Source organism: Gasterosteus aculeatus, chromosome 14, assembly GCF_964276395.1.
Source record: "Gasterosteus aculeatus chromosome 14, fGasAcu3.hap1.1, whole genome shotgun sequence".
Classification (NCBI taxonomy): Eukaryota; Metazoa; Chordata; class Actinopteri; order Perciformes; family Gasterosteidae; genus Gasterosteus; species Gasterosteus aculeatus.
Window position 1 is genome coordinate 4,369,499 of NC_135702.1, and position 22,189 is coordinate 4,391,687.

The 22,189-nt window shown below is 44.8% G+C and overlaps 1 protein-coding gene across 6 annotated transcripts; it reads left to right on the forward strand.

Annotated features, from left to right (window-relative positions):
- Window positions 1-583: 583 nt before the first annotated feature.
- Window positions 584-21,874, forward strand: kcnt1a (potassium sodium-activated channel subfamily T member 1a). 6 transcript variants are annotated; one of them, XM_040197314.2, is made up of 31 exons: window positions 584-1,050; window positions 2,136-2,303; window positions 6,826-6,905; window positions 7,042-7,189; window positions 7,431-7,478; window positions 7,645-7,693; window positions 7,886-7,945; window positions 8,201-8,275; window positions 9,004-9,087; window positions 9,304-9,398; window positions 10,003-10,183; window positions 10,259-10,423; window positions 10,529-10,665; window positions 11,905-11,968; window positions 12,153-12,261; window positions 12,621-12,729; window positions 13,418-13,567; window positions 14,436-14,665; window positions 14,766-14,982; window positions 15,463-15,568; window positions 15,696-15,868; window positions 17,048-17,119; window positions 17,290-17,424; window positions 17,573-17,684; window positions 17,795-17,896; window positions 18,067-18,150; window positions 18,236-18,364; window positions 19,056-19,350; window positions 19,439-19,501; window positions 19,579-19,663; window positions 20,781-21,874. In XM_040197314.2, the coding sequence occupies exons 1-31, from the start codon at window positions 884-886 to the stop codon at window positions 20,896-20,898; spliced, it is 3,810 nt and encodes a 1,269-aa protein (XP_040053248.2). In that variant the 5' UTR covers window positions 584-883; the 3' UTR covers window positions 20,899-21,874. The 6 variants fall into 6 exon arrangements, with proteins under 6 accessions (XP_040053248.2, XP_040053249.2, XP_077944154.1 ...); XM_040197315.2 differs by having other exon boundaries at window positions 19,442-19,501; XM_078088028.1 differs by having other exon boundaries at window positions 19,062-19,350.
- The last annotated feature ends 315 nt before the right edge of the window (window positions 21,875-22,189 follow it).

A 22,189-nucleotide genomic window follows, 5' to 3' on the forward strand; every position in this document is an offset into this window, starting at 1 on the left:
ATTCCAACATTTCCTGTAAATGCTTCTTATGCAATAACACATCTGTATATGCAGCCAAATGCCATTTATGACAATGCATGAGTCACATGGAGCTGATGATGCAGCTGCACTTTTAGGGAGGCAGAACTTTATTGGCAATGCAGTATTATTTTATATTGTTTACTTTCTTTTATTTCTTGAATAAAGGACCTCAACCCACCGTTGATTATGTTGATATGTTTGCTGTGGTTGCACATTATAAAAATGATGTGCAAACCAGCACACATTTGGGGCTGATGCTGGTAGTGGTCCTTTGTTGTGTTTGGCGGTATAAATGTTGGGCTGGAAAGAGTCTTTATCTAAACATCACTGCTCCCCATTTCAATCTTAGATTTTCCTCCCAGAGAACCGGAGAGACACATCTTCTCCAACAGATGGAGCCAATCTCCCCCTCCGTCCTCATCACGCGTCAAGCGAATATTCAACATGTATGTCATTGGGAGGGGAAGGGAAGCTGTCATCGTGGACTGCTGCAGACCTGTCTCCTGCTGCAGACCTGTCTCCTGTTGCAGACCTGTCTCCTGCTGCAGACCTGTCTCCTGCTGCAGACCTGTCTCCTGTTGAAGACCTGTCTCCTGCTGCAGACCTGTCTCCTGTTGAAGACCTGTCTCATGTTGAAGACCTGTGATTAGTTAGATTGTATCTGCATGTTTCAAAGAGCTCCACAGCCAGTTGCTAAAAAAAAAGGATGAAGGCTGAACTCTTCCAAGATGCACCTGAATAGGTGAGGGGAGGGAGGGGGCGAGGTGGGTGGGGTGGGGGGTGCAATCCATCCATCTCACAGGGAAACACCTTCCGGGCTTTCAGAAGAGCGCGTCCTTCACTCCCAGCAGCTCAGCCTCCGATGCAATTGAGCCGGGAAGAAGACTTTGTCATCGGGGACTCGACTGCGACCACCGCGGCTCTCCGGTCCGACGGCCGCGCTGGATCTCCGGACAAGATGTGCAGTGAATGTTACGTGAATCAGACGTTTGTGCACGACGATGGGACCGTGAACGAGCACAAGCCGCGGTAAGCCGCCACCGAAGTGACAAACTGAGGAATGACGCCACGACAAACACAGTTAAAAGTACTTCTTAATGACTGGATGTTTTACTGCATTTTAGTATTGCGTTGTTCGGATAGTTTCGGTCCTTTGCGTAAAGATGCTGATTGTATTTGTGTCCGTGTTGTTGTTTCAAAATGCTGCAGAGTTGCATCACATAAAGTAGTTAACCCTTTAGAAAATGTTGTATTGTGATTCTGTTTTTCAATACTTGCTGCTTTTCAACAAAAAAAAAAAAAATACAGAGAGAAGAGAAGACAGATTTGTTTTTCAGGTTACACGCCAGCTGAAACCACAACATGTTCTCGCTTAAATGCCTCAAATGAGCCGAGCTAAACTGCAGTTTTTTTGAGACTGGAGCTCTTTGCCGTTGGCTGATGTTTGGTTTAGTTAGATGGATGAGTTTCACCAAAGCACATGGGAAATAAACCCCTCATCTTTTATGCAATACGTCTGACAGCCTTAATAGAGGACTGGAGAAACGGGCCGACAGTTATGATGAGGAGAGGAGAGAAATTAAGAAAAGGGAGAGTTTAAGGGATTATCACTCCCACTGTAAAGGTTCTATTTGTTCTTCTTCTTCTTATCTTTTTCTTTAGTGCGTACAAATGACAAAGCGAGTGTCTTCCAACAAGAATATTCCACACCGCTGCAGATTTTAGTTGAATCTTTTTAAGAGCGATCTGTTGTACTCGACTGACAGACGCTGCATCAACAGAATGCACTTAAAATGCATCTTTATTACATGAACATATGTTGGCTGGTTCTACCTTTTATTGTCTTCATGGCTTCAGGATCCTGTTTGAACAGCTGCTATTACGGATCAGCAGACTCAGACTAACAATGCAGAGAGTAAAATCATTTTCACTACACACTTTTCTGCACTTCTGCATCAGTCCACCATCTGCACTTTTCAATCCGCTGTCTCCTTTCCTTGCATCCTGTCCCTCAGCATGTCTTCTCCTTCCACCTCCCTCTGGCTTTGCCCCTTTCCCCCCCCTCCTATTCATTTTGCTTCTGCTTCCTTTCTTTTCTCCTCTGCCTCCTCCAGCTCCTCCCCAGCACCCCCCCAGACCAACATCAACACCAGCGGGCTCATCTTGGACATCTCCACGCTGAAGATGGAGCAGCAGGAGAGCGAGGAGGTGCCTCCGCTGCCCCCCCGCTTTCGCTTCAGAGACCTGCTGCTGGGGGACCAGAGCTTCCAGAATGACGACAGGTAGGCAGCTGTGTGGACATGAAGAGCGTCGGCCAGCGCTGTTTGACACCGTCAGACACAAAAACATTGTGTTCTGTTTATTTGGAGGGGGGAAAAGGGGGAGTGTTGTTGACAGTACAAAAGGAAATAAATTGAAAGGAAAATCTGCAATTTTAACTTAACAAATATATATATATTTTAAAGATTCAGAACCGTAACTCTAACCTTGAAAGGACAAATGGATGATTGCAAATACTGCAACAATGAAGGAACACTTGGCTTTGTGCTACATTACATTATGTGACATTTTCATTTAGCTGACGTCTTTTATCCAGAGTGACTCACAATATGTGCGTTCAAGAGGGCACAGAGCCAGAACAACAACAACAGTAACATTTCTTCACGAAAGCCAAACTACTAAGCGCTATAAGTAAGTGCCATCGTAAGTGCTAACAAAGTGCTGTAGTCTATTTGTTTTGCATTTTATGCATATGAGAAATACTCTTTTATTTTGACCAGTGGCACAAATGAATCGACGTGACTTCAGCTCTTTTACTCGCCTCCTTCTGCTCTCGCCCAGGTGCGCATTACCAGATTGCCTCTTTTAAAAAAAAATGCCATGGTTTATGCCATTACAGTTGACAAATTCTTAAAGTATTATTCAACCTCACTTTTTTGGCACGTCACTGTGCATGGAGTGTTTATCTGGTCTGGTCCTAGTTGTGTTAAAATACACAAGAACATCCAGAAGTACAGTTTGAAGTGTTATGTGGTGTATGAGGTGTTTGCTTTGGATCATGGCAGACTTGGTGGTGCTGTCCATGGTGCTGAAAGACAACACGTTTCTCAATCACTGTGGGGTTTTTGTGAAGGACACTATGTGTGTGTCTGTCTGTGGTTTGTGTGTGTGTGTGTGTGTGTGTGTGTGTGTGTGTGTGTGTGTGTGTGTGTGTGTGTGTGTGTGTGTGTGTGTGTGTGTGTGTGTGTGTGTGTGTGTGTGTGTGTGTGTGTGTGTGTGTGTGTGTGTGTGTGTGTGTGTGTGTGTGTGCATGGTGCATGTGTTTGAGGGGGAGAAAGTGAGCTACATTCCCACAAGAATTCATTCAAAACGTTTAAGAGTCTGACTCATTTTTCAGCAACATCACTCCGACCTATTTCTCAATAAGAATTTAAAATGAGATCAGTCCTTTTGTTTTCTACTTTTTCCTCCTCTTTTACCTTCAGTTCTACTCATCCGAGCTCAACAGAGAACATCAGTAACGATCTCCCTTTTTTTTTTTTATATCTGTCTCGTTTCAGATTCAGAACTGTGCCACTGCAAGAATTAGGTGTTTAGTCTTAAAAAAAAAGAGTCAAAAAATAACTTGAAAGGGAAAAACACATGTCGTTATATTTTCTGTTACTGCATTTGGTCTGGAAGAGTCTTCAATTCAAACAGTCCAAAGCAGTCACTAAAGCCTCATATTTGTTGTTCCCTTGAGATATTTATCAAGCATGTAGGCTTGAGTTCTGCCAGATGGAATTGTTTGTAATATTTGACACATCTTCTTGACGTGCAAAAACAGCACGCTCTGCCAATGCTTTTCCACCAGACGCGACCTTTCACCGACTGTCCTTGCAACATCCCCTGTTTTCTCCATGATAAAGCTGCATTTTCCGCTCCCACTAAGATGGTTACTCTTTACTTTCTCTGCTGCAAATCGACCTGTCCCCCGTCCCCGGTAGTCGGTGAAGGCTTTTCAGCGATCAGCCTGCAGGCTCGTTTGTCTGTGAACTCCCAAATGTCACCGGTCACATCTCCCGCAGGGCTTATACGTTGTTCCCTTTTCAAAGGCAGGCATGTTGAGAGGAATCCAAAAAATAGATGTGTATACACAGTGTGATCAGACATATTTGAAGTGGAATAGATTTCCTCCTTCAGCCCAGTTCTTTTCTGCATTCTGTCACTTTCAGTCCGATTCAGTTTATTCACATTTGCTCCTTCCTAAATGTCTAAGTGAAGTGTTCATTAGGTAAACTCAGCGATACATAAATGGGTCCTGCATGAGTGAAAATGTCACATATTTTACAGACAGGAGCGGGGGCACAGCGGTCTTCTCATGTAACTCCGGGTCGAGTGGCTCCTCCAGCGTGGGCGAAGAGGAGTTCAGGTGGAGTGGCCTCTCACGGTACTTTCAAAAAGCACTGACTCGCGGAGGAGGCCGTCTATAAACGGCTACTTCAGACGCTTCAAATTAAGATAAAGACAAACGGGTGGGCGGGACGCAGAAGAGACAGACGGGGGCACATTGTTCTATTTCTTTTTTGTCTGCTTTTTCTGGAGACATTTTCCTCCCCTCATCAGCATCTCATTCTCCTGACAGAGCAGGTCGGTGTTTCTCTCCTCCAGTGTGTCACGGGGGAACGTTTACGGCGTCAGTGTCCGCGGTGCAAATGGAGAGAGGACCATGCTGCTGCAACAGCATCATTCAGGGTTATTCCTGTCATGGCAACGTTGCTGTGGCAACAGGAAAGCAAAAGAGAGAAAGAGAGAGAGATTGTGTACATTTCTAAAAATATTCCAATAAGCACTTCAGTGACCAAAAATAAAAGATGAATTACACACAGATTTGTCCTCGGTAAACAGTGTTGCTTCGTCGCGTCGGCTCGTTTGGATTGTTTTTCCCCCTCCAGAAGTAACTGACCGACAAACGCAGTGCTGCGTTGTTTTAGAGCTGTGCGGAGGCGCGTTGGTTAAGAAGATTACACTCTGACTGCACGACGCGGCACAATGGATGCGAGAATTATCATCCCGACCTGGGTCACTGCGACCGCGGGGACGTGGAGCCCGGACCCGTCCGGCGGCGACGCCGGGCAGAGGTAGGGCCACATGGAGCCTCTTAAGCCTGCAGTGATGTTGGGGGGTCGTAAAAAATTATTAAAGTTAAATTAAAATATAAAGTTAAATTATTTCAATGCCTTGTTTTCATTTTTCTAACTGTCGTAACTTTTCCGCCCGTTGATACATTGAATACTATTTTTGTCTGTAATTGAAATAATAGATTTTTCATCTGCCAGTAACAATTATTTCCAGGACATTCTGCCTTTTTTTTTACAATTTTCTTCTTGTTTGGCTCTTAAAAGGTCTCAGTGGTGGAAACAATAAGCAACACAACGTTGCTTATTGTTTCCAACCTACAAAAAAAAAGATATCCAGTTTACTAACAAAGAGAAGCTAAATGTCAATTAACATCTTTTTAATTGTTGCTAAAAAGTATTTTTGATTTTTTACCCATTTTGAGAGCAACGGGTTGTTCTCCTCCAGGTGGGGTGATGTAATAAAAACAGGCCTGATCCAGAGCTGCAGGATCGTCCAGTCCAGATCTAATTACTCCCAGAGCGCCTTATCGCCTCAAACGTTGATGTGACACGCAGTATGACTAAGAGGAGCTGATTAAGGGTCATTATTTGTGTGTGTGTGTGTGTGTGTGTGTGTGTGTGTGTGTGTGTGTGTGTGTGTGTGTGGGCGGAGGGGAGAGGCACACAGACAGACAGAGAGCCATCGTAGGACCCTCTCGTGTCACAATCAGCCGCCGGGTTGAAGTGCCATCTCTTCCCCGCTGCTGGACAGATGTGCCTGCTGTTCCTCCGTCTCTCTCTGGTGCAGCTTCACCATCGTCCCCCACGCTGCTTCTTCCTTCTCACTCACACAACCGTTCAGCCATGTGCTGGAACTCGGGATTAGAGCAGTAGGATCACAGCTTCACCAGCTCTCAAACCGTCCTCAAGGTCTTCTAATCTCTCTGATGATTCCACTCGGTAAATTCATTTTTACCGGTGTGCAGAGCTCACTTCTGCAGGCAGTGCAGTGAAGGCTATAATAGGCTTTGGAAAGATGTTCAGTGTGTTGCCAAGCTACCTACTCTATGAGTTGTGCTCATTCTTTCTGACTGAGTCTCCCTCTGTGCGTTGCTCTGTCTTACAAATCAACATCGCATTTGTAGCTTACTTCAGGTTCACAATTAAAATCGTTGTTTTCAGATAATAGGAAGTATTTTTTTATCCAAAAGGCAGTTACTCGTGATTGATGCAAATCATGAAGAAAAACACCTTTGTTTGTTTGTTTTATTTTACTTTGTTGTCACTTATTTCACAGTTAATTCTGAAATTGCATGATAGGAAATATCCTTCGATTTTTAATAGAATTTTATCTTCTACTGGCGTAAAGCCTAATGGGAGATTGTGCGTCCTGCCTGTTGTGTGTGGGTTTGTCTGTCCACAGCTAATCTTGCATCCCGTCGGCCTAATATTCTTTATTACTCGATAATGAGTGTGCGCTCGAGGCCCTCCCAAAATTGAGAAGAGTTCCGTGTCCAACCTGACGTTTTATGTTGGAAATCAAATCAAAGTCAGATAATTACCACACTCTCCTCCGGCAGATGTGTGTTATTATGAATTTTCCGTGTGAAACCTCCTGCATTCAAAAGTGCTCTGAAACACATCTGCACGGCTCCTTCTGTTTGAGCAGCTGATTCTTCTTCCTCTGCTTCTCTTCCCTGCTCAGGGTGCAGGTGGAGTTCTATGTGAATGAGAACACCTTCAAGGAGCGTCTGAAGCTCTTCTTCATCAAAAACCAAAGATCAAGTAAGCGTACGGTGCATTTGGCTTTTGGGAGCATGCGTCCTGCTCAGCGAGCACAGATTCAATTGTAATTCCCACGGTGGCGCAAATACTTTTATACATATAATATTATTTATATTATTATATTTTTGCTCTTTAGGCCTTCGGATTCGTGTGTTCAACTTCTCCCTGAAGCTGCTCACCTGCCTGCTGTACATCATCCGAGTGGTCACAGATAACCCCGGCCAGGCCGCCGGCGCCAGTCCCAGCGCGGGACAGCAAAGCGCTCCCAGTGGCAACAATAAATGGTTTGCATACAAAATGAAACAATGGCAATAAAGTGCCAGCAAAGCGCAAGGAGATTAGATAGAAGCAGCTGTTTTACGTGCTCTTGGAAATGACACAACCATCAATCAACATCTTTAAATCGGTGCATTTTAACAGTTGGTTTAACAGTAAGCGTTAAACAAATAAAAAGTCAGGAAACATTGAGTTTTAAGTTTAACTTTCTGATGGATGTGAGATCTAATCGACTTCACTATTCCACAGTGTTGACTGCCTGTGGAACGGATCAGTGCAGGACAGAGAAATTAACTGGTAAGCAGCAGAAGGACAATTAGTACTACATGATTATGCATCCTCAATGAGAGCATTCAGCTGCAAGGGCTGATAATCCAGTCATCTGCAAGTCTTTTTGTGGCGCTATATATCTCTCAATTTTGGTTAAAAACAACAACACAATAATGCAATTATTGTCTTACAGGGAGTTGATCTTCTGGGTTGACCGAAAGGTTCCTGTCTGGGCCATTCAAGTGAGTCTAAGAACATGAATTCATTTAAACAAGGAAATCTTGTATAATCCAAGGTATAAGAACCTTGGTGATCTAATATTTTAGGAACAGGTGCTTATCAAACGCTGGGTTTGAACATCAGAGGGTTGTTTCTGAAATAGCTGCTCTGCTGTTAACACTCGTGTGCATTATTCGCTGTTTGGGTTTGTGCAGGTGATTGTGGCCATCATTAGTTTCCTGGAGACGATGCTACTGATGTATCTGAGCTACAAGGTAAAACACTAAACAAATACACGCAGACTTTGAGCAATTCAGCGTGTACAATTTGTCACTCACGGGCCGCGAGACTGACCATCCACAAGTGGGGTAATTAGCCAAAGTCATTTATCGGGGCTACATCGAGGATAGATCATGATTACACGATCTAGGTGAGGTGACGGATTAAGTGTTCGTGCAGAGTGACAGACTACAATTAGGAGGCTTCGCCGTCTGCAGCGACTGATGTGAAAGTCTTTTCATTCCTTTAAGGGGAACATCTGGGAGCAGATGTTCCAGGTGTCCTTTCTGCTGGAGATGATCAACACAGTTCCCTTCATCATCACGGTAAAACGTTTACCACGGCGGAAAAAACTGTTTAATGTCCCAGAAATTTAGCACATGGCGTTTTTCTCGCTGTGTTTTCAACATCTGTTGAGAGTCAGACTCATCTTAGTCGATGTTTTGTTCAAAGTTAGAAAAAAGACGAGTAATCACATCTTTTAGTTGAGTAAAGTTTGAAAATGTAAAAAAAAAACTGCACGTAAAAGTCTTGCATTTAAGTCTTTACTAAGCACAATAGTATCAACATCAAAGAATATGCTCCTTAGCTCAAATACATTGTAGAACTGGATTGTAATTATTTTAGCTTTAATGGTACAACTTATCTATACTTTATTTGTGGATGTATGGAGTTAATTATTAATCCGAGCCTGTAAATAAAAGTAAATAAAGTAATTAAATAAATGTACTTGAGTAAAAATGAATTATTCCCCCTGAGAAGCAAAACTACCTCATGTAATACTGTGCAGAGTAAGTACTTCAACTGTAACTGTAAGAACTGTAATAATAAGTAATTAAATAATAAGTAATTGGCACTTTCAAAAATGACTCACACAATAAATGTGATAAACACACATTTTAGCTGCTGAGCTTGTTGGTATTGTGACTGTGAGACGGCATTTAACATCCGAGCCGCTACTCTTTTCACAGATTTACCATATTTGCCGTTTTTAATCCGTGAGCGTATAAACGAAACAACATGTATGAGCCAGTGTGTCTCACTTTCTCCGCAGATCTTCTGGCCCTCGATAAGAAACATCTTCATTCCCGTGTTTCTCAACTGCTGGCTAGCCAAGTGTGCTTTGGAGAACATGATCGTGAGTGAAACGCATTCGCTCTAATTGTTTCTGTTAATGGCTCATTTTACCATCAACATTTTAATTGACTCTGTAAAGGCGAGACACTTGATGCATCGCTCTGCTGCTCTGGTTCTGCTCCGACTGTGGGCTCCCTGGAGGTTTTCCACTGCGCGATTATCTGCAAGCCTTTGTGCATTTCATCACGTTGTTGGGATGGTTGTTGTTTTCCGGTAGAATGACGTCCACAGAGCAATCCAGAGGACCAACTCAGCAATGTTCAACCAGGTCCTGATTCTCATCTGCACCCTGCTGTGCCTGGTCTTCACCGGGTGGGTTTTATGATGCGTATAGCGCCAGAAATGCAACATGGAAAAATGTTTGTGACCGTTTTAATTTCAGGTCCAAGAATTCCCTTGAAGGAATTGTGTATTTGTGTACCTGTGTTACAAATGCTTAGCGGGCGGAAACTCGAGGTGGGTTGGACGGGGATTTCTCTGATTTTGAATTAATAATGAACACATTTTCAGTTGGGTTTAAAAGGGTTCTTTAGAGGAAATTCCTCTTGAAAACAATGATATTGAACAGATAAGTTCAAAACAAAAGCTGGAAAATCAGCAGTTAAAAATAAAATATACAAACAAAAGAAAGAAAAGTAGAAGTAATTATATTTAGGATTGTAAGCAAAGCAAGTTGGATCATGATCATTTTATTTTCATTGCAAAATATAGCAAATAGTAAGCTTTGAAATTATTTTTCAAACAGATTGGAAATTAATTTAAAAAAATGTATAATTTTTATTATAATTATAAAAAAAAATTCTTATGCAATTGACTTTAATTGATCAAACAACGGTATTATAAATGGGTACATTCATCTCCCATTTTGAATAATAAAAACTGCGCTCTACGGTAATAAACCTAACCCGCTCTGCAGCACGTGCGGCATCCAGCACCTGGAACGAGCCGGCAAAAACCTCTCGCTCTTCAACGCCTTCTACTTCTGCATCGTCACCTTCTCCACCGTCGGCTTCGGGGACGTCACCCCCCGCATTTGGCCCTCCCAGCTGCTGGTGGTCATCATGATATGCGTCGCTCTGGTGGTGCTGCCCCTGCAGGTGGGAAGAAGCTGAAGTGTTCTTTGTGACCGTCTGAATGTTTCATTGCGTTTCGGTTTGCTTTGTGTGTGTCAGTTCGAGGAGCTGATGTACTTGTGGATGGAGAGACAGAAATCTGGAGGGAATTACAGCCGCCACAGAGCGCAGACGGAGAAACACGTGGTGCTCTGTGTGAGCGCACTGAAGATAGACCTGCTCATGGATTTTCTCAACGAATTCTATGCCCACCCCAGACTGCAGGTACAAACGAAGATGTGTTGCGTATTAGTGTGCGTAGAGGATGTGATTACGTATACCTGCGCATTCCACAGTGGTTACTAAAGTGGTTCTGGTGTCGTCCTGAAGGATTACTATGTGGTGATCCTGTGCCCAAGTGAAATGGACCTCCAGGTGCGCAGAGTGTTGCAGATCCCTCTTTGGTCTCAGAGGGTCATCTATCTGCAGGGCTCTGTCCTCAAAGACCAGGATCTGCTCAGAGCCAAGTAAGTGACACTTTGGGTCGGGCCACCACTGTTGTCCATACCGAAGAAAATAAACAGTGTATATACAGCAAACCCCAGGTATATATATATATATATATATATATATAAAGCTCAGCTAGACCCTGAACATCTTTTGTCACGCGGGTTACGAGTTAACACTGAATCGTTGAGTCACTGAAGCTCAAAGTGATGCTGATGTGCTTGTTCACACACTGATCTGCCTAATTGCGCTAATTAAAGGTGAAACCGGTCATCTTGTTTTAATATTTCTGTTATCAAAAGCCCTACCGAATGGATTACAGATCTCAGTGATTGACCCTGAGCGGGTCGGATGGGAGGTGCTAACGTAAGTGCAGAATTGATTGATATTTGCGATGCTTCATGAAAATAAAGACGGGGTTGTGGATCACGTGGACCTGCACTAGCTGTATATAGCTTTGTCTCCGATCGAATTGCCTCTACTGGAGGCTAACATGTTAGGCAGGTACACATTTATTCCCTCAAACTATCAGCAGGACGTAAATCTCTTTTGTTTTTTCAGTCCAAATGTCGCCCCAAATATTCCCTCTGTCCTTTCCGAGCCAATTGGCTTGTCAGAGAAATCGTGTCACCTCATACCGAAAGAACATTGTAATTATTCCCTCAAGCTGTGCTAATTTCTCTCAGAGACTGACTGAAAGTCAGGATGTCTCTGCCTCTCCTGCTTTACTTTAATAAATAAATATATTTAAGTTTTTTAAGAGAAAACAGAATGTCAAAGACACACCAGTTGTACCACAGTGTATAAAAACCCCTCACAACCAAACAACAAAGTATTACTTTGGTGAAATCGGTTGTGTAACTGGACACATTTGCCAGGGCTGGAATAGAGCGACTGTGTGTGTGTGTGTGTGTGTGTGTGTGTGTGTGTGTGTGTGTGTGTGTGTGTGTGTGTGTGTGTGTGTGTGTGTGTCGCGCTCACATCCTGCATCTGCCACTGTTCCAGATCCTCCCACACTTGTTCTGCGTGCTCTCCTGTGTGTGTCGATCATATGCAGAAACAGCTCCCCACTTACGGCACATGCACTTTGCAGAGCACTTCACATTGCTCTTTGTGCGTTTGTTCTATATGCAGATATCTATGAATGAAATTTAAACCTCTGATCCCTTCTGGGGGGTTTTGAAGTTGAGTCATTTGCCTTTATTTTTCATGCATTTTAAACCTGTTCTATTATTGGTCCACTTTTCCCGCTGTGGCAGAATGGATGACGCAGAGGCTTGTTTCATTCTAAGCAGTCGCAACGAGGTGGATCGAATGGCTGCGGTGAGAAGAGCGACAATTAATGAACTCGATGGCAAAACTCTCCACCAATCATGAGTTGTCATTCAGCTGTCAGTCAGTCACTCATTAATGCCGTCCGTCATGGAGACAATTACCAACTAATTAAAGGAGATTACGTTGAAAACGCAAGAGTGGAATTACATTATGTTTGACGGTTTTCCCACAGGACCATCAGACCATCCTGAGGGCCTGGGCCGTGAAGGACTTTGCTCCAAATTGTCCCCTTTACGTCCAGATACTCAAACCGGAAAATAAGTTCCATGTGAAATTTGCAGGTGGGAGTTTTTCTAGACTTTGATTGAAACCTTAAGTGGAGCGCTTATTTGGTCTCTGGCGAAGTTGACGCGGTAATAGTGTTGACGCATGTTGCTGAATATATTAAATGGCTGTATTATTTCTAAAAGCTCGTCTGGAGAGCACTGGAGGTTGATACCAGCTGACACCGAGCTCACTCAGCTGCATCTGCTCCACTAAATGATAAAGTTTGGGGAGGAAGAAGAGGCATTAACCTCCCATTCTAACTCCCAGGAAGCAAATAAGCGTATTTACCCCCAAAAATATTCGCTTTAAGATTTCATTTTCCCTTATAAAGCCCCATTCTTGTATAACACAATAGAATCCTTCTTCTTTTCAGATCATGTCGTGTGTGAGGAGGAGTTCAAGTACGCCATGTTGGCTCTCAACTGCGTGTGCCCTGCCACATCCACCCTGGTCACGCTCCTCGTGCACACCTCCCGTGGACGGTCAGTTCTCCTGCACGCACACTTCACAGTAAATGATAAATGACGTGGTGTGGATTGAACTGGCACCGAGGGGTAAATAAGCCCGATCGAAGACAAAAGTCCTGGGCTGGAATCGGCATTAAAAGTACAAAGCCGCCAGGCGGCAAATGGGCTTTTATAGGACTTGCTCTTTGTGTGTTATGTTATGTTGTTGCTGTTATGGTGGAAATTATTTTTCACAGCATGCAACGGTACCAGTTTAAAAAGCTGATGGCTCCTGCCGCGTTCCCGAAAACTCTTTAGAAAGTGAAGCTTTTTCTATCTCTATTAGAGAAAAAGGGTTTTGAGATTACTCACTTTCATACAAAAGCTGTTCATCAATATGTGTTGCAGAGTGCGTTTGTGTTTGCCTCGCATGTGCGTCCTTGAGTGCACAAAAGAGTTTAGACAATTGACGATAATCAATTGACAACCTGAATAATTATCTGAGGTATTGGAGATGATGCAGGGGACGGACACGTGGGTCAAGATGTCGGCTTTCGCCACAGATCCCATGAGATTTAAGGGCGAGGGCGCAAGACCCCGACAGCTCTGGAGGGACGTGAGGAGAGAGTTATAGAGAGAGAATAATGATGCATTCGGAACATGGTACAATTTTCGGTGGTATGTTGTTGTTGTTTTTTTATCTCTTTGTCCTGAATGAACACAGAGAAGGACAGCAGTCCCCGGAGCAGTGGCAGAGGATGTACGGATGTTGCTCTGGCAACGAGGTCTACCACATCCGAGTGTGCGACAGCAAGTTCTTCGGAGAGTACAACGGCAAGAGCTTCACGTACGCCTCTTTTCATGCCCACAAGAAGTGAGTTGACATGTGAGACGAAGCATCTTTTTCAAATGCTGACATGTTGACAATGCACCGAGTCATTTAACGGGGGTTGTCACATATCTCTTCCACTGTTGGTTTGTCTGGTTGATCTCGTATCATCTTGCATAAACAATTGCCGCAGATACGCACAACCTTTCTTTTGGTTCATTCTAACATTTACTTTGTGGAGATAAATGAATGCAAAAAAAAGTTTGATTATCCTCTCGCTGTTTCTGTTTGAAATTATTTCAGCTCACTGTGGCAACATTTGTACAGATTATTGATTCTCCAGACATCACTTCTAGTGTTGCATTTTAATACGTATTGGCTTTCTTGCCAACAGTCTGGTATGTCTGTATGCTCCAGTTTGTTACCACCAACAGCTGGTTAGCTTAGCTTAGCTTAGCGAGAAAGATGTGAAATGGGGAAACAGCTATGGCTCTAACTGAAGGAAACATCTCCTTGCATCACTTCAAAAGCTGGATAAATAACATTTTATCTTATTTGATTTACTTTCTCAAAAATCCAAGTTGTGGTTTTTGTCTGAACATTAACAAAGTGGTTACTGAGCCTCCGTTGAGAGTCTTGAACTGACCTGAGGGAAATATGATGCCAAAATACCTGCGACCACTAAGTATCGTTTGCCAAAGAGAAGGAAACGCAGATCTCGAGTTATCTGTCTCACTTTTTCCATAAAACGAAGCTCAATCTCAGCTTTCATGACCCTAAACGTCAAAACACTCCTTCCAGCCTCGAGTATAAATTCCCGGCAATGAAGTGCGACGTTTTTTACCGGCCCTTGAATTAAATGTGCCGTCAGATGTTGTGAAGCTGGTGCTGACGGCGGCTTTGTGACGGGCAGGTACGGCGTGTGTCTGATCGGTATAAAGAGGGAAGACAACAAGAGCATCCTGCTGAACCCCGGCCCGCGCCACATCATGGCCGCCACGGACACCTGCTACTACATCAACATCACCAAGGAGGAGAACTCGGCCTTCATCTTCAACCAGGAGGAGAGCAAGGGCCGCGCCGGCGGGGGCCTCTACGACGGACCCTTGCAGCTCCCTGTGCACAGCATCATCGCAAGCATGGGTGAGCGAGGGATTAACGGGTCTTAACTGGTTGTGGGAAGCGGCCCGGGGGGGTGTGGAGGACTTTGATGGCTTCCTTTATGTGCGGTTCTAATTCACAGGCACGGTTGCCATGGATCTTCACAACACGAGTCCGCCGGACGTCTCGGGCGGTAAACTGGCTCCACCTTCGGTGAACGGAGCGCGGGGCCGCCGGCCGAGCATCGCTCCGGTTCAGGAGATCGCCGACTCGGCCTCAATTCTGCCATGCGACCTCCTCAGTGACCAGTCGGAGGACGACTCTGTGTTCACGGATGAGAAAGGCGACTCGTCGGCCGAGTACGCTTTTCTGTGTCTTTGTTTGTGCGGTACCTTAAAAACCCGCCAAGGATGCGGAGGTTTAAAGTGCTGAATGTTACCTGATTTAAATATTACTCAGCTAAAATTTCGATCCGTTGTGTTAATAACCTGGTTACAAAAAAATGATATTTATATAGAGTCTATATAATAAATTAAAATAGATTATTTGAACTGTAAAGGGATTCAGACTCCTTCTCAAGAAATTACAGTATTTAAAAAAAAAAGGTTATATTAATCGGCTCTCAGTTGTAACTGCAATCCGTTCAATTAATTAAAGCTGTTGCATTTCTGGTTGAGCCTAAAATATTTACCTCAATAATTTAATATATGCTAAACCTGCACAATGCTAATTAACAATCTGTACTAAACAATCCTAATCCATTGAGTAATTACACAACATCCTAGAATATTTGACCAAAACTGACATATTTGCTGTTAAAAAATGCTTTTTTCATGCAGGTACGTGAAAGGTTACCCCCCTAACTCGCCCTACATTGGGAGCTCGCCCACCTTGTGCCATCTGTTGGCTGAAAAAGCCCCGTTTTGCTGCCTACGTCTGGACCAGGTGGGCAGTCGCGTTCGTAGTCACTCAAATCCTCATCACTTCCATCCCGCCTCGCTTTGTTTTTCACATCACAGAAAACCGAAAAATAAATAAATAAAATAAGCCCGTTTGGGTTCTTTTTTTTCAGGGTTGCAGGCACAACAGCTTCGTGGACGCCAAAGCGTACGGCTTTAAAAACAAGCTCATCATTGTTTCTGCCGAGACTGCCGGGAACGGCCTTTATAACTTCATAGTGCCTCTGAGAGCTTACTACAGACCCAGGAAGGAACTCAACCCCATCGTCCTGCTGCTGGATAACCCGTGAGTCCACACACACACACACACACACACACACACACACACACACACACACACACACCGCTCTCATTGAACATTTCACGCTGAGAAACACGACGCTTGCTGAGCGCTCGCGTCAGCCGATCACTTAGGAGAAGCCTGTGGAGGTGGAACCACATTGTCGGTCCCGATGATCCAGGTTCCCGCCGCCGCCGCCGCTCGCAGTGACGGTATGCGCTCGCTGTGGCTGGAGACAGTAACCATAGCAACCGGCTTTGCCTTGAACCGGTGTTACATATATCGCTCGAGGGGGAGAAAAGGATGGAAATGTTTCCTTCGGAGAGCACCGAGCAGGCTTTCATCGACGGCCCCTGATGTGTCCCCTTTCAGCCCCCACATGTGAGCTCATAGAAACACACTCATAACAATACGCACCCCCCCCCTCTCTCTCTCTCTCTCTCTCTCCCTACCTTTGCAAATACAAACACCCACACACTTGGGTAAGCAGCTCAAGCATCACGACAGCCTCGGGTCTCTGGGCAGGTGCATACAGTGCTGTGATATGGGGGGGCTGGTGGGGAGGGACAGGCAGTAATGAAGCAGCAGAATGTTGCTGAGCACGCTCACACGGCCCTCAGCCCCAAAGACACACCACCGAGTGGGGAGCCGAGAGTCGTCAGAGGCCCCCGAGGCCCCCGAGGCCCGGGTGCTTATACTGTCGTACAAGTAAACAGCCTTTTTGAAGAACCATCAATCAAATGTCAAAACTCACTTAGAAATCGTAGATATTTCATGTGTTTTATGGTACCTTATATTCATGTAGTTTGTTTGTTTCATACCATCCTCCGCAGCAGTTGTGTGTATCCTCGTGTCGCACTAATTCCAGAATACTTGCTTTGACCACGTTTCTGAGAAGCGAGGTCGGGTGACGCCGTGCTCTTTGTTTGACACCAGAAAATACCGCGGGGCGCTACAAAGCGTTTCACCTTGAGGTAATATGAAGAAAATAAAAGCTTGACAACATCCTGGAATTACACAAACACAAAAAAGAAACAATTACATAATGTTGAAATGAACATAAGGCTTTTTACAAGTAAGTGGCAAAGTGGCAAAGTTTCTTTTGTGTCGGTAAGAAAACGCTTTTGCTAATATTTTCATACTTGCAAATATTATCTGTGTTGTCATAAATGCTGTTTCCTGTAGGCCAGATAATCACTTCCTGGAGGCCATTTGCTGTTTCCCTATGGTCTACTACATGGCCGGGACCATAGACAAGTAAGTCACCTCTGCTTTTTATTGGGATTGTATGATCGAGTTTCAATACTTTCAAGAGGAGTTTGTGCTTTGAGATTTAATTGGATGTGCAGCATGTTCTAGGCAAAGTGGGACCTATTGTTGTACTGCTCATTATTTTGTGTGTGTATGTGTGTGTGTGTGTGTGTCAGTCTGGACAGCCTCCTGCAGTGTGGCATCATCTACGCTGATAACCTGGTTGTTGTGGACAAAGAGAGCACAATGAGTGCCGAGGAGGACTACATGGCCGATGCCAAAACTATTGTCAACGTACAGACGATGTTCAGGTATTTAATGTGATTTCATTGTCATGTTTATCATTTATTCGTCACCACATGGTCCTTGTTTTCATGACCTAGCTGTGTGCATCTGAGCCTGCATTGGAAAGCTGATTGTGAAAGTGATCGGTGATCTGTGACTCTTCTCTCGCTGCAGGTTGTTTCCCAGTCTCAGCATCATCACGGAGCTCACTCATCCATCCAACATGAGATTCATGCAGTTTCGAGCAAAGGACTGCTATTCACTGGCCCTCTCCAAGCTGGAGAAGGTTAGACAGAACCGGAGGACTTGCTTGCATGGAATGAATTAAAAACAAGCCGTTGAAAGGGGACTGAGTTGTTTGCTTTGTGTTTGTGTGTCCCGGCTCTCCACCCGCAGAAAGAGCGCGATAAAGGTTCCAACTTGGCCTTCATGTTTCGCCTGCCCTTCGCTGCGGGGAGAGTGTTCAGCATCAGCATGCTGGACACCCTGCTGTACCAGGTTTGTATGTACGCTCCTCCAGCTACGCACCTGAAACGAGCAGCAGCATGATGCAAAAGTGCCCTCTTGTGTTCAGGCATCGACAGAAAAGACCACCGGAGGTTTCTTAATGTCAACTGTTTTTTGGGGTTCTGAGGTCATAAAAGTGCTTTTGTGTGATTGCATGTCAGTCATTTGTGAAGGACTACATGATCCTCATCGCAAGGCTGCTGCTGGGGCTGGACACCACTCCGGGGTCGGGATTCCTCTGTGCCGTGAGTCAGATGGAAAAGTTGTAAGCCGCGCCAACGCTCCCACGTTTGTCCAGCTAATCGGACACCCGTTCCTCTCACGTTCCAGATGAAGGTGACAGAGGAGGATCTGTGGATCAGTACTTATGGCAGGCTGTTCCAGAAACTCTGCTCCTCTAGTGCCGAGATTCCTATCGGGATCTATCGGACAGAATCTCACGTGTTCCAGACATCGGAGGTGAGACGTCCGAGAGGATGCCGCACATTGCATGACGCGAAATACCCAGCTTGAATGCAAGAATGTGTGCGAATCCTGTGGGCAAATTGAATGACGAGTTGATCCAGTAGGTGTCGAGACATTTTACTCAAAACTGCAAATGTCAAGGGGCGGCACGGTGGCGTGGTGGTTAGTACCGTTGCCTCACAGCAAGAAGGTCCTGGGTTGGACTCCGCCCAGTGGCCGTTCTGTGTGGAGTCTGCATGTTCTCCCCGTGTCTGCGTGGGTTCTCTCCGGGTTCTCCGGCTTCCTCCCACAGTCCAAAGACATGCACTGGGGTTCAGGTTGATTGGTGACTCTAAATTGAATGTGAATGGTTCTATGTCTCTGTGTTAGCCCTGCGATTGGCTGGCGACCAATCCAGGGTGTCCAGAAGTTGGCTGCGATGGACTCCAGCCCCCCCGCGACCCTGTGTGCAGGATAAGCGGTTTGCCGACGGATGCAAATGTCAATCCTGTGGCGCGAAGGAAATAAAACACCAAAGTAATTAGGATTAAACCCCTGGGAACCATGAATATCTGTGCAAAATGTGTTCCCTTCCATTTAGAGGCTGTTCAAATGAAGTCTTGGAACTATAAATCTATTTACTAAACCTTCAGATAGTGTTTAGTATTTAGACATAAACGTAACCTCCTGTCCCCCGCCGCCCCAGTCACAGGTGTCGGTCAGTGTTGACGAATGCGAGGACACCAAGGACAAAGGGGACGAGTCTCGCAGCAACGACCAATCGGATCACCCGCTGCTGAGGAAGAAGAGCATGCAGTGGGCCCGGCGCCTGAGCAAGAGGAGCGCGAGGTGGCAGGGAGGCAGCCGGGACCCGAGCAAGGACCACGCCCAGCGCATCGCCCAGCAGCGCCTCAACCTCTACCGGCGCTCCGAGAGGGAGGAGCTCTCCGAGCTGGTCCGCAACCGCATGCGGCACCTGGGCCTCCCCACCTCCGGATATGGTGAGGATGGACACATCGCGAGGCCTCTCACGTCTTCCCTCTGCTTAAGAGCTGGTCTGCTTCTTGTTTTTCCAACCGCTGCGTGCAGAAGACCTGACCAATCTGACGGCCAGCGACGTCATGAACAGAGTCAATCTGGGATACCTGCAAGGTAGAGATCTAAACCACGACAAATAACAGATGTCCAGGTGTCCCGCTTTGCTGATTGGGGTGGTGTTTCTGTTTCAGATGAGCAGAACGATCAGCAGAACACGCTGTCCTACGTCCTGATCAACCCTTCTCCCAACACCAGGCTGGAGCTCAACGATGTTGTGTGAGTCGCGTGCGGTGCGCGTGGGCTTGAGTGTTTATTTCTCAGCTCGGTCAGAGCTGAGTCTTATTTCTAGGTGTTCTTGCGTGTGTGTGTGTGTGTGTGTGTGTGTGTGTGTGTGTGTGTGTGTGTGTGTGTGTGTGTGTGTGTGTGTGTGTGTGTGATGCTTTGAACGTTTCAGCAGAAAAACAATTATGTTTGAATTATTTTTCACAGTAGATTTAAATAAAAATAAATAGTGAATACTGATAGGTAAACAAAAATCATCCCTTCGTCACTATGATTTTCCCATTAGAATTTAAAATTAATTTAAAGGACCAATGTGTTGGATTTAGGCGGATTAAGTTGCTATTATTAATACATTTTTTCTTTTGTGCATAATCCCTTCAAACTAAGAATTGTTGGGTTTTCGTTAGCTTACAAATAGCTCTCCACACCGGTTCTCTCTGCCATGTTGCTGTTTCTACACAGTTATTTGCAATCTGCAACATTTCTGGCTAGTTGTCATTTGATCTCACAAACCGATCCGTTTAAAAGCTTCATTATTAAATATGCACATAGTACCCAATAGGTGAAATGGCCACGAGTCGCCTGTACAAACAAATAAATGTCACCATAGTCTGCAATTCTCTGCAGAGCTTTAACACGTTTGACCTTTTTCCAGCAGGCAAAGAAAGAAAGCCCTTAAAATAAACTGTACTTAACCATCGTCAGTGAATAGGGAACATTTAGCACTAAAGAACCAAGAGTGATCCTGGAGACACTAAACAAAGCAGAAATTAACAGATTATTCGTGTCTGATGACTCCAAATTGACAGTGATGTTGCTCTTCACACGGTGCTGATATGTCCATGTTTACGACTCGGCCTGTTACCCCCCCCCCCCCAACCAAAGAACCTACCAATTTTACGGCGTATTATTTTGGAAATAATATACAATTACAAGGGAGCAACATGGGCTCCCATCTGTATCCATGGCAACGTCCGATTCCTGTTTGTGACACAGAGGTTGAGTTGTTGCTGCATCTCCTCTCCTCACCTCGCGGGCCTTCGGCAGGGAGCGCAGGAAGGAATCCGTAGCAACGTGTTGCCTCTCTTACCCCGGCGTCTTTCTCCCTCAGGTACCTGATTCGTTCAGACCCTCTGGCTCACGTCCCGGAGGAGCCCCCCGTCCGCGGAAGCAGCCTGAGAGAGAGACGCGAGTCGAGCGCGGACGTCAGAGAGGACACAGAGCTCTGATGGAGTGCTGACCTCAACTGATGCACGCTTTCATTGTCGGGGGTGGGGAGGGTCTGTTGTTGCGTCCATGCAGGTCCGGCTTGAAAAAAAGACAATTTGTGCTACAATGTTCCTGCACTGCAGTCCACAGCTGTATTATACGAGTGCCTACTGTCTGGCAGGTGACAATTGAGGTCGTCTGTGACATTTTCGTGTATTCTTTGCAGTGGAAGCTCGCTCAGACGAGCATCACTTTTAGGCGACTGAAGGGATGTGGATCGGGTCCCTGCTGCAGCGGAGACAGTTGTTCGCAGTGGTTGTTCAGTTTCTGCTCTTTTCCGTTTCCGCTCCCTCAGGAGAAGCGCAAGTTAAATATCAAGATTTGCGATTCTGGGAAGCGGACGTTGGCGGCACAGCGTCTATCCATCTTCCCTTGACTTTTTGACACTAATGGAAATCCGCACATATTTGAAAAGGTACAGGGCCATGAACATAACATAATAACATGAAATCAAGTATACATTTCCACACTGGGAGATTAAATATGTTGATTAGAGCTTTCCTTTAAGAATTATTTTCCATAGCTGAGCCATAGACGTGTGTTATTCAGTGGTGTAGATGTCCTAATCAGTAGGTTATGTAAAAACAACAATGGTCACTTATTTGTTTCTCCGCTGTATATTTTTGAGGTTTTTGGAATACAAGTGCTTAGTTCAACCCCTTTAATAGGCCGTGCCATATTTTCAGCACTATGCCGTACATAGATTGTTTGATTGTTCGTAATCAGAACACCTCATCTTACTTTCAGCGCTGCTCTGATAAAAAAATGTGCTTTTTAAATCTATATTTGTGGTTGTTTGGACCAAGTTTCTAAAATGCTGAATCCTGTACACAAGGTTTGACTTTGACTGTAAAATAATCCATATTTAAATGTTAAACATATTTGTACTGTTTCATTTTAAAGTATTATATGAGGAATAAAAAGATTGTAACTGTTGCTGTCTTGTAAATCAGCAATAGAATTGCTACTCGTCTGACTGTTAATTTAAAGGAATAGGATTTTGTTAATATCGTTAATAACGGCTTAAACGGCACTCGAGTGGGAAGAATAGTTCTGCAGTAATACATACCTGTAAATATTTTAATTACCCATTAAATAATAAGAGAAGTCAAAGGAAAGGAGATGCTGATAGAAAGCAGCAGGTAGAAGCAGAGGGGCAAACGATGGTTTTAGAAAAGAGGAGAGGTGAGTCACATTACCGGTAACTAAAACTGGAGATCAGGTCTAATCGGGTCTAATCGGGCCAGTCGG

Coding starts and splice junctions, on each gene's coding strand:
- kcnt1a (XM_040197314.2), top strand. CDS start 884: ATGCAATTGAGCCGGGAAGAAGACTTTGTCATCGGGGACTCGACTGCG. Junction 10,666..11,904: donor CAGGATCTGCTCAGAGCCAA/GTAAGTGACACT, acceptor CCGCTGTGGCAG/AATGGATGACGCAGAGGCTT. Junction 11,969..12,152: donor AGGTGGATCGAATGGCTGCG/GTGAGAAGAGCG, acceptor GTTTTCCCACAG/GACCATCAGACCATCCTGAG.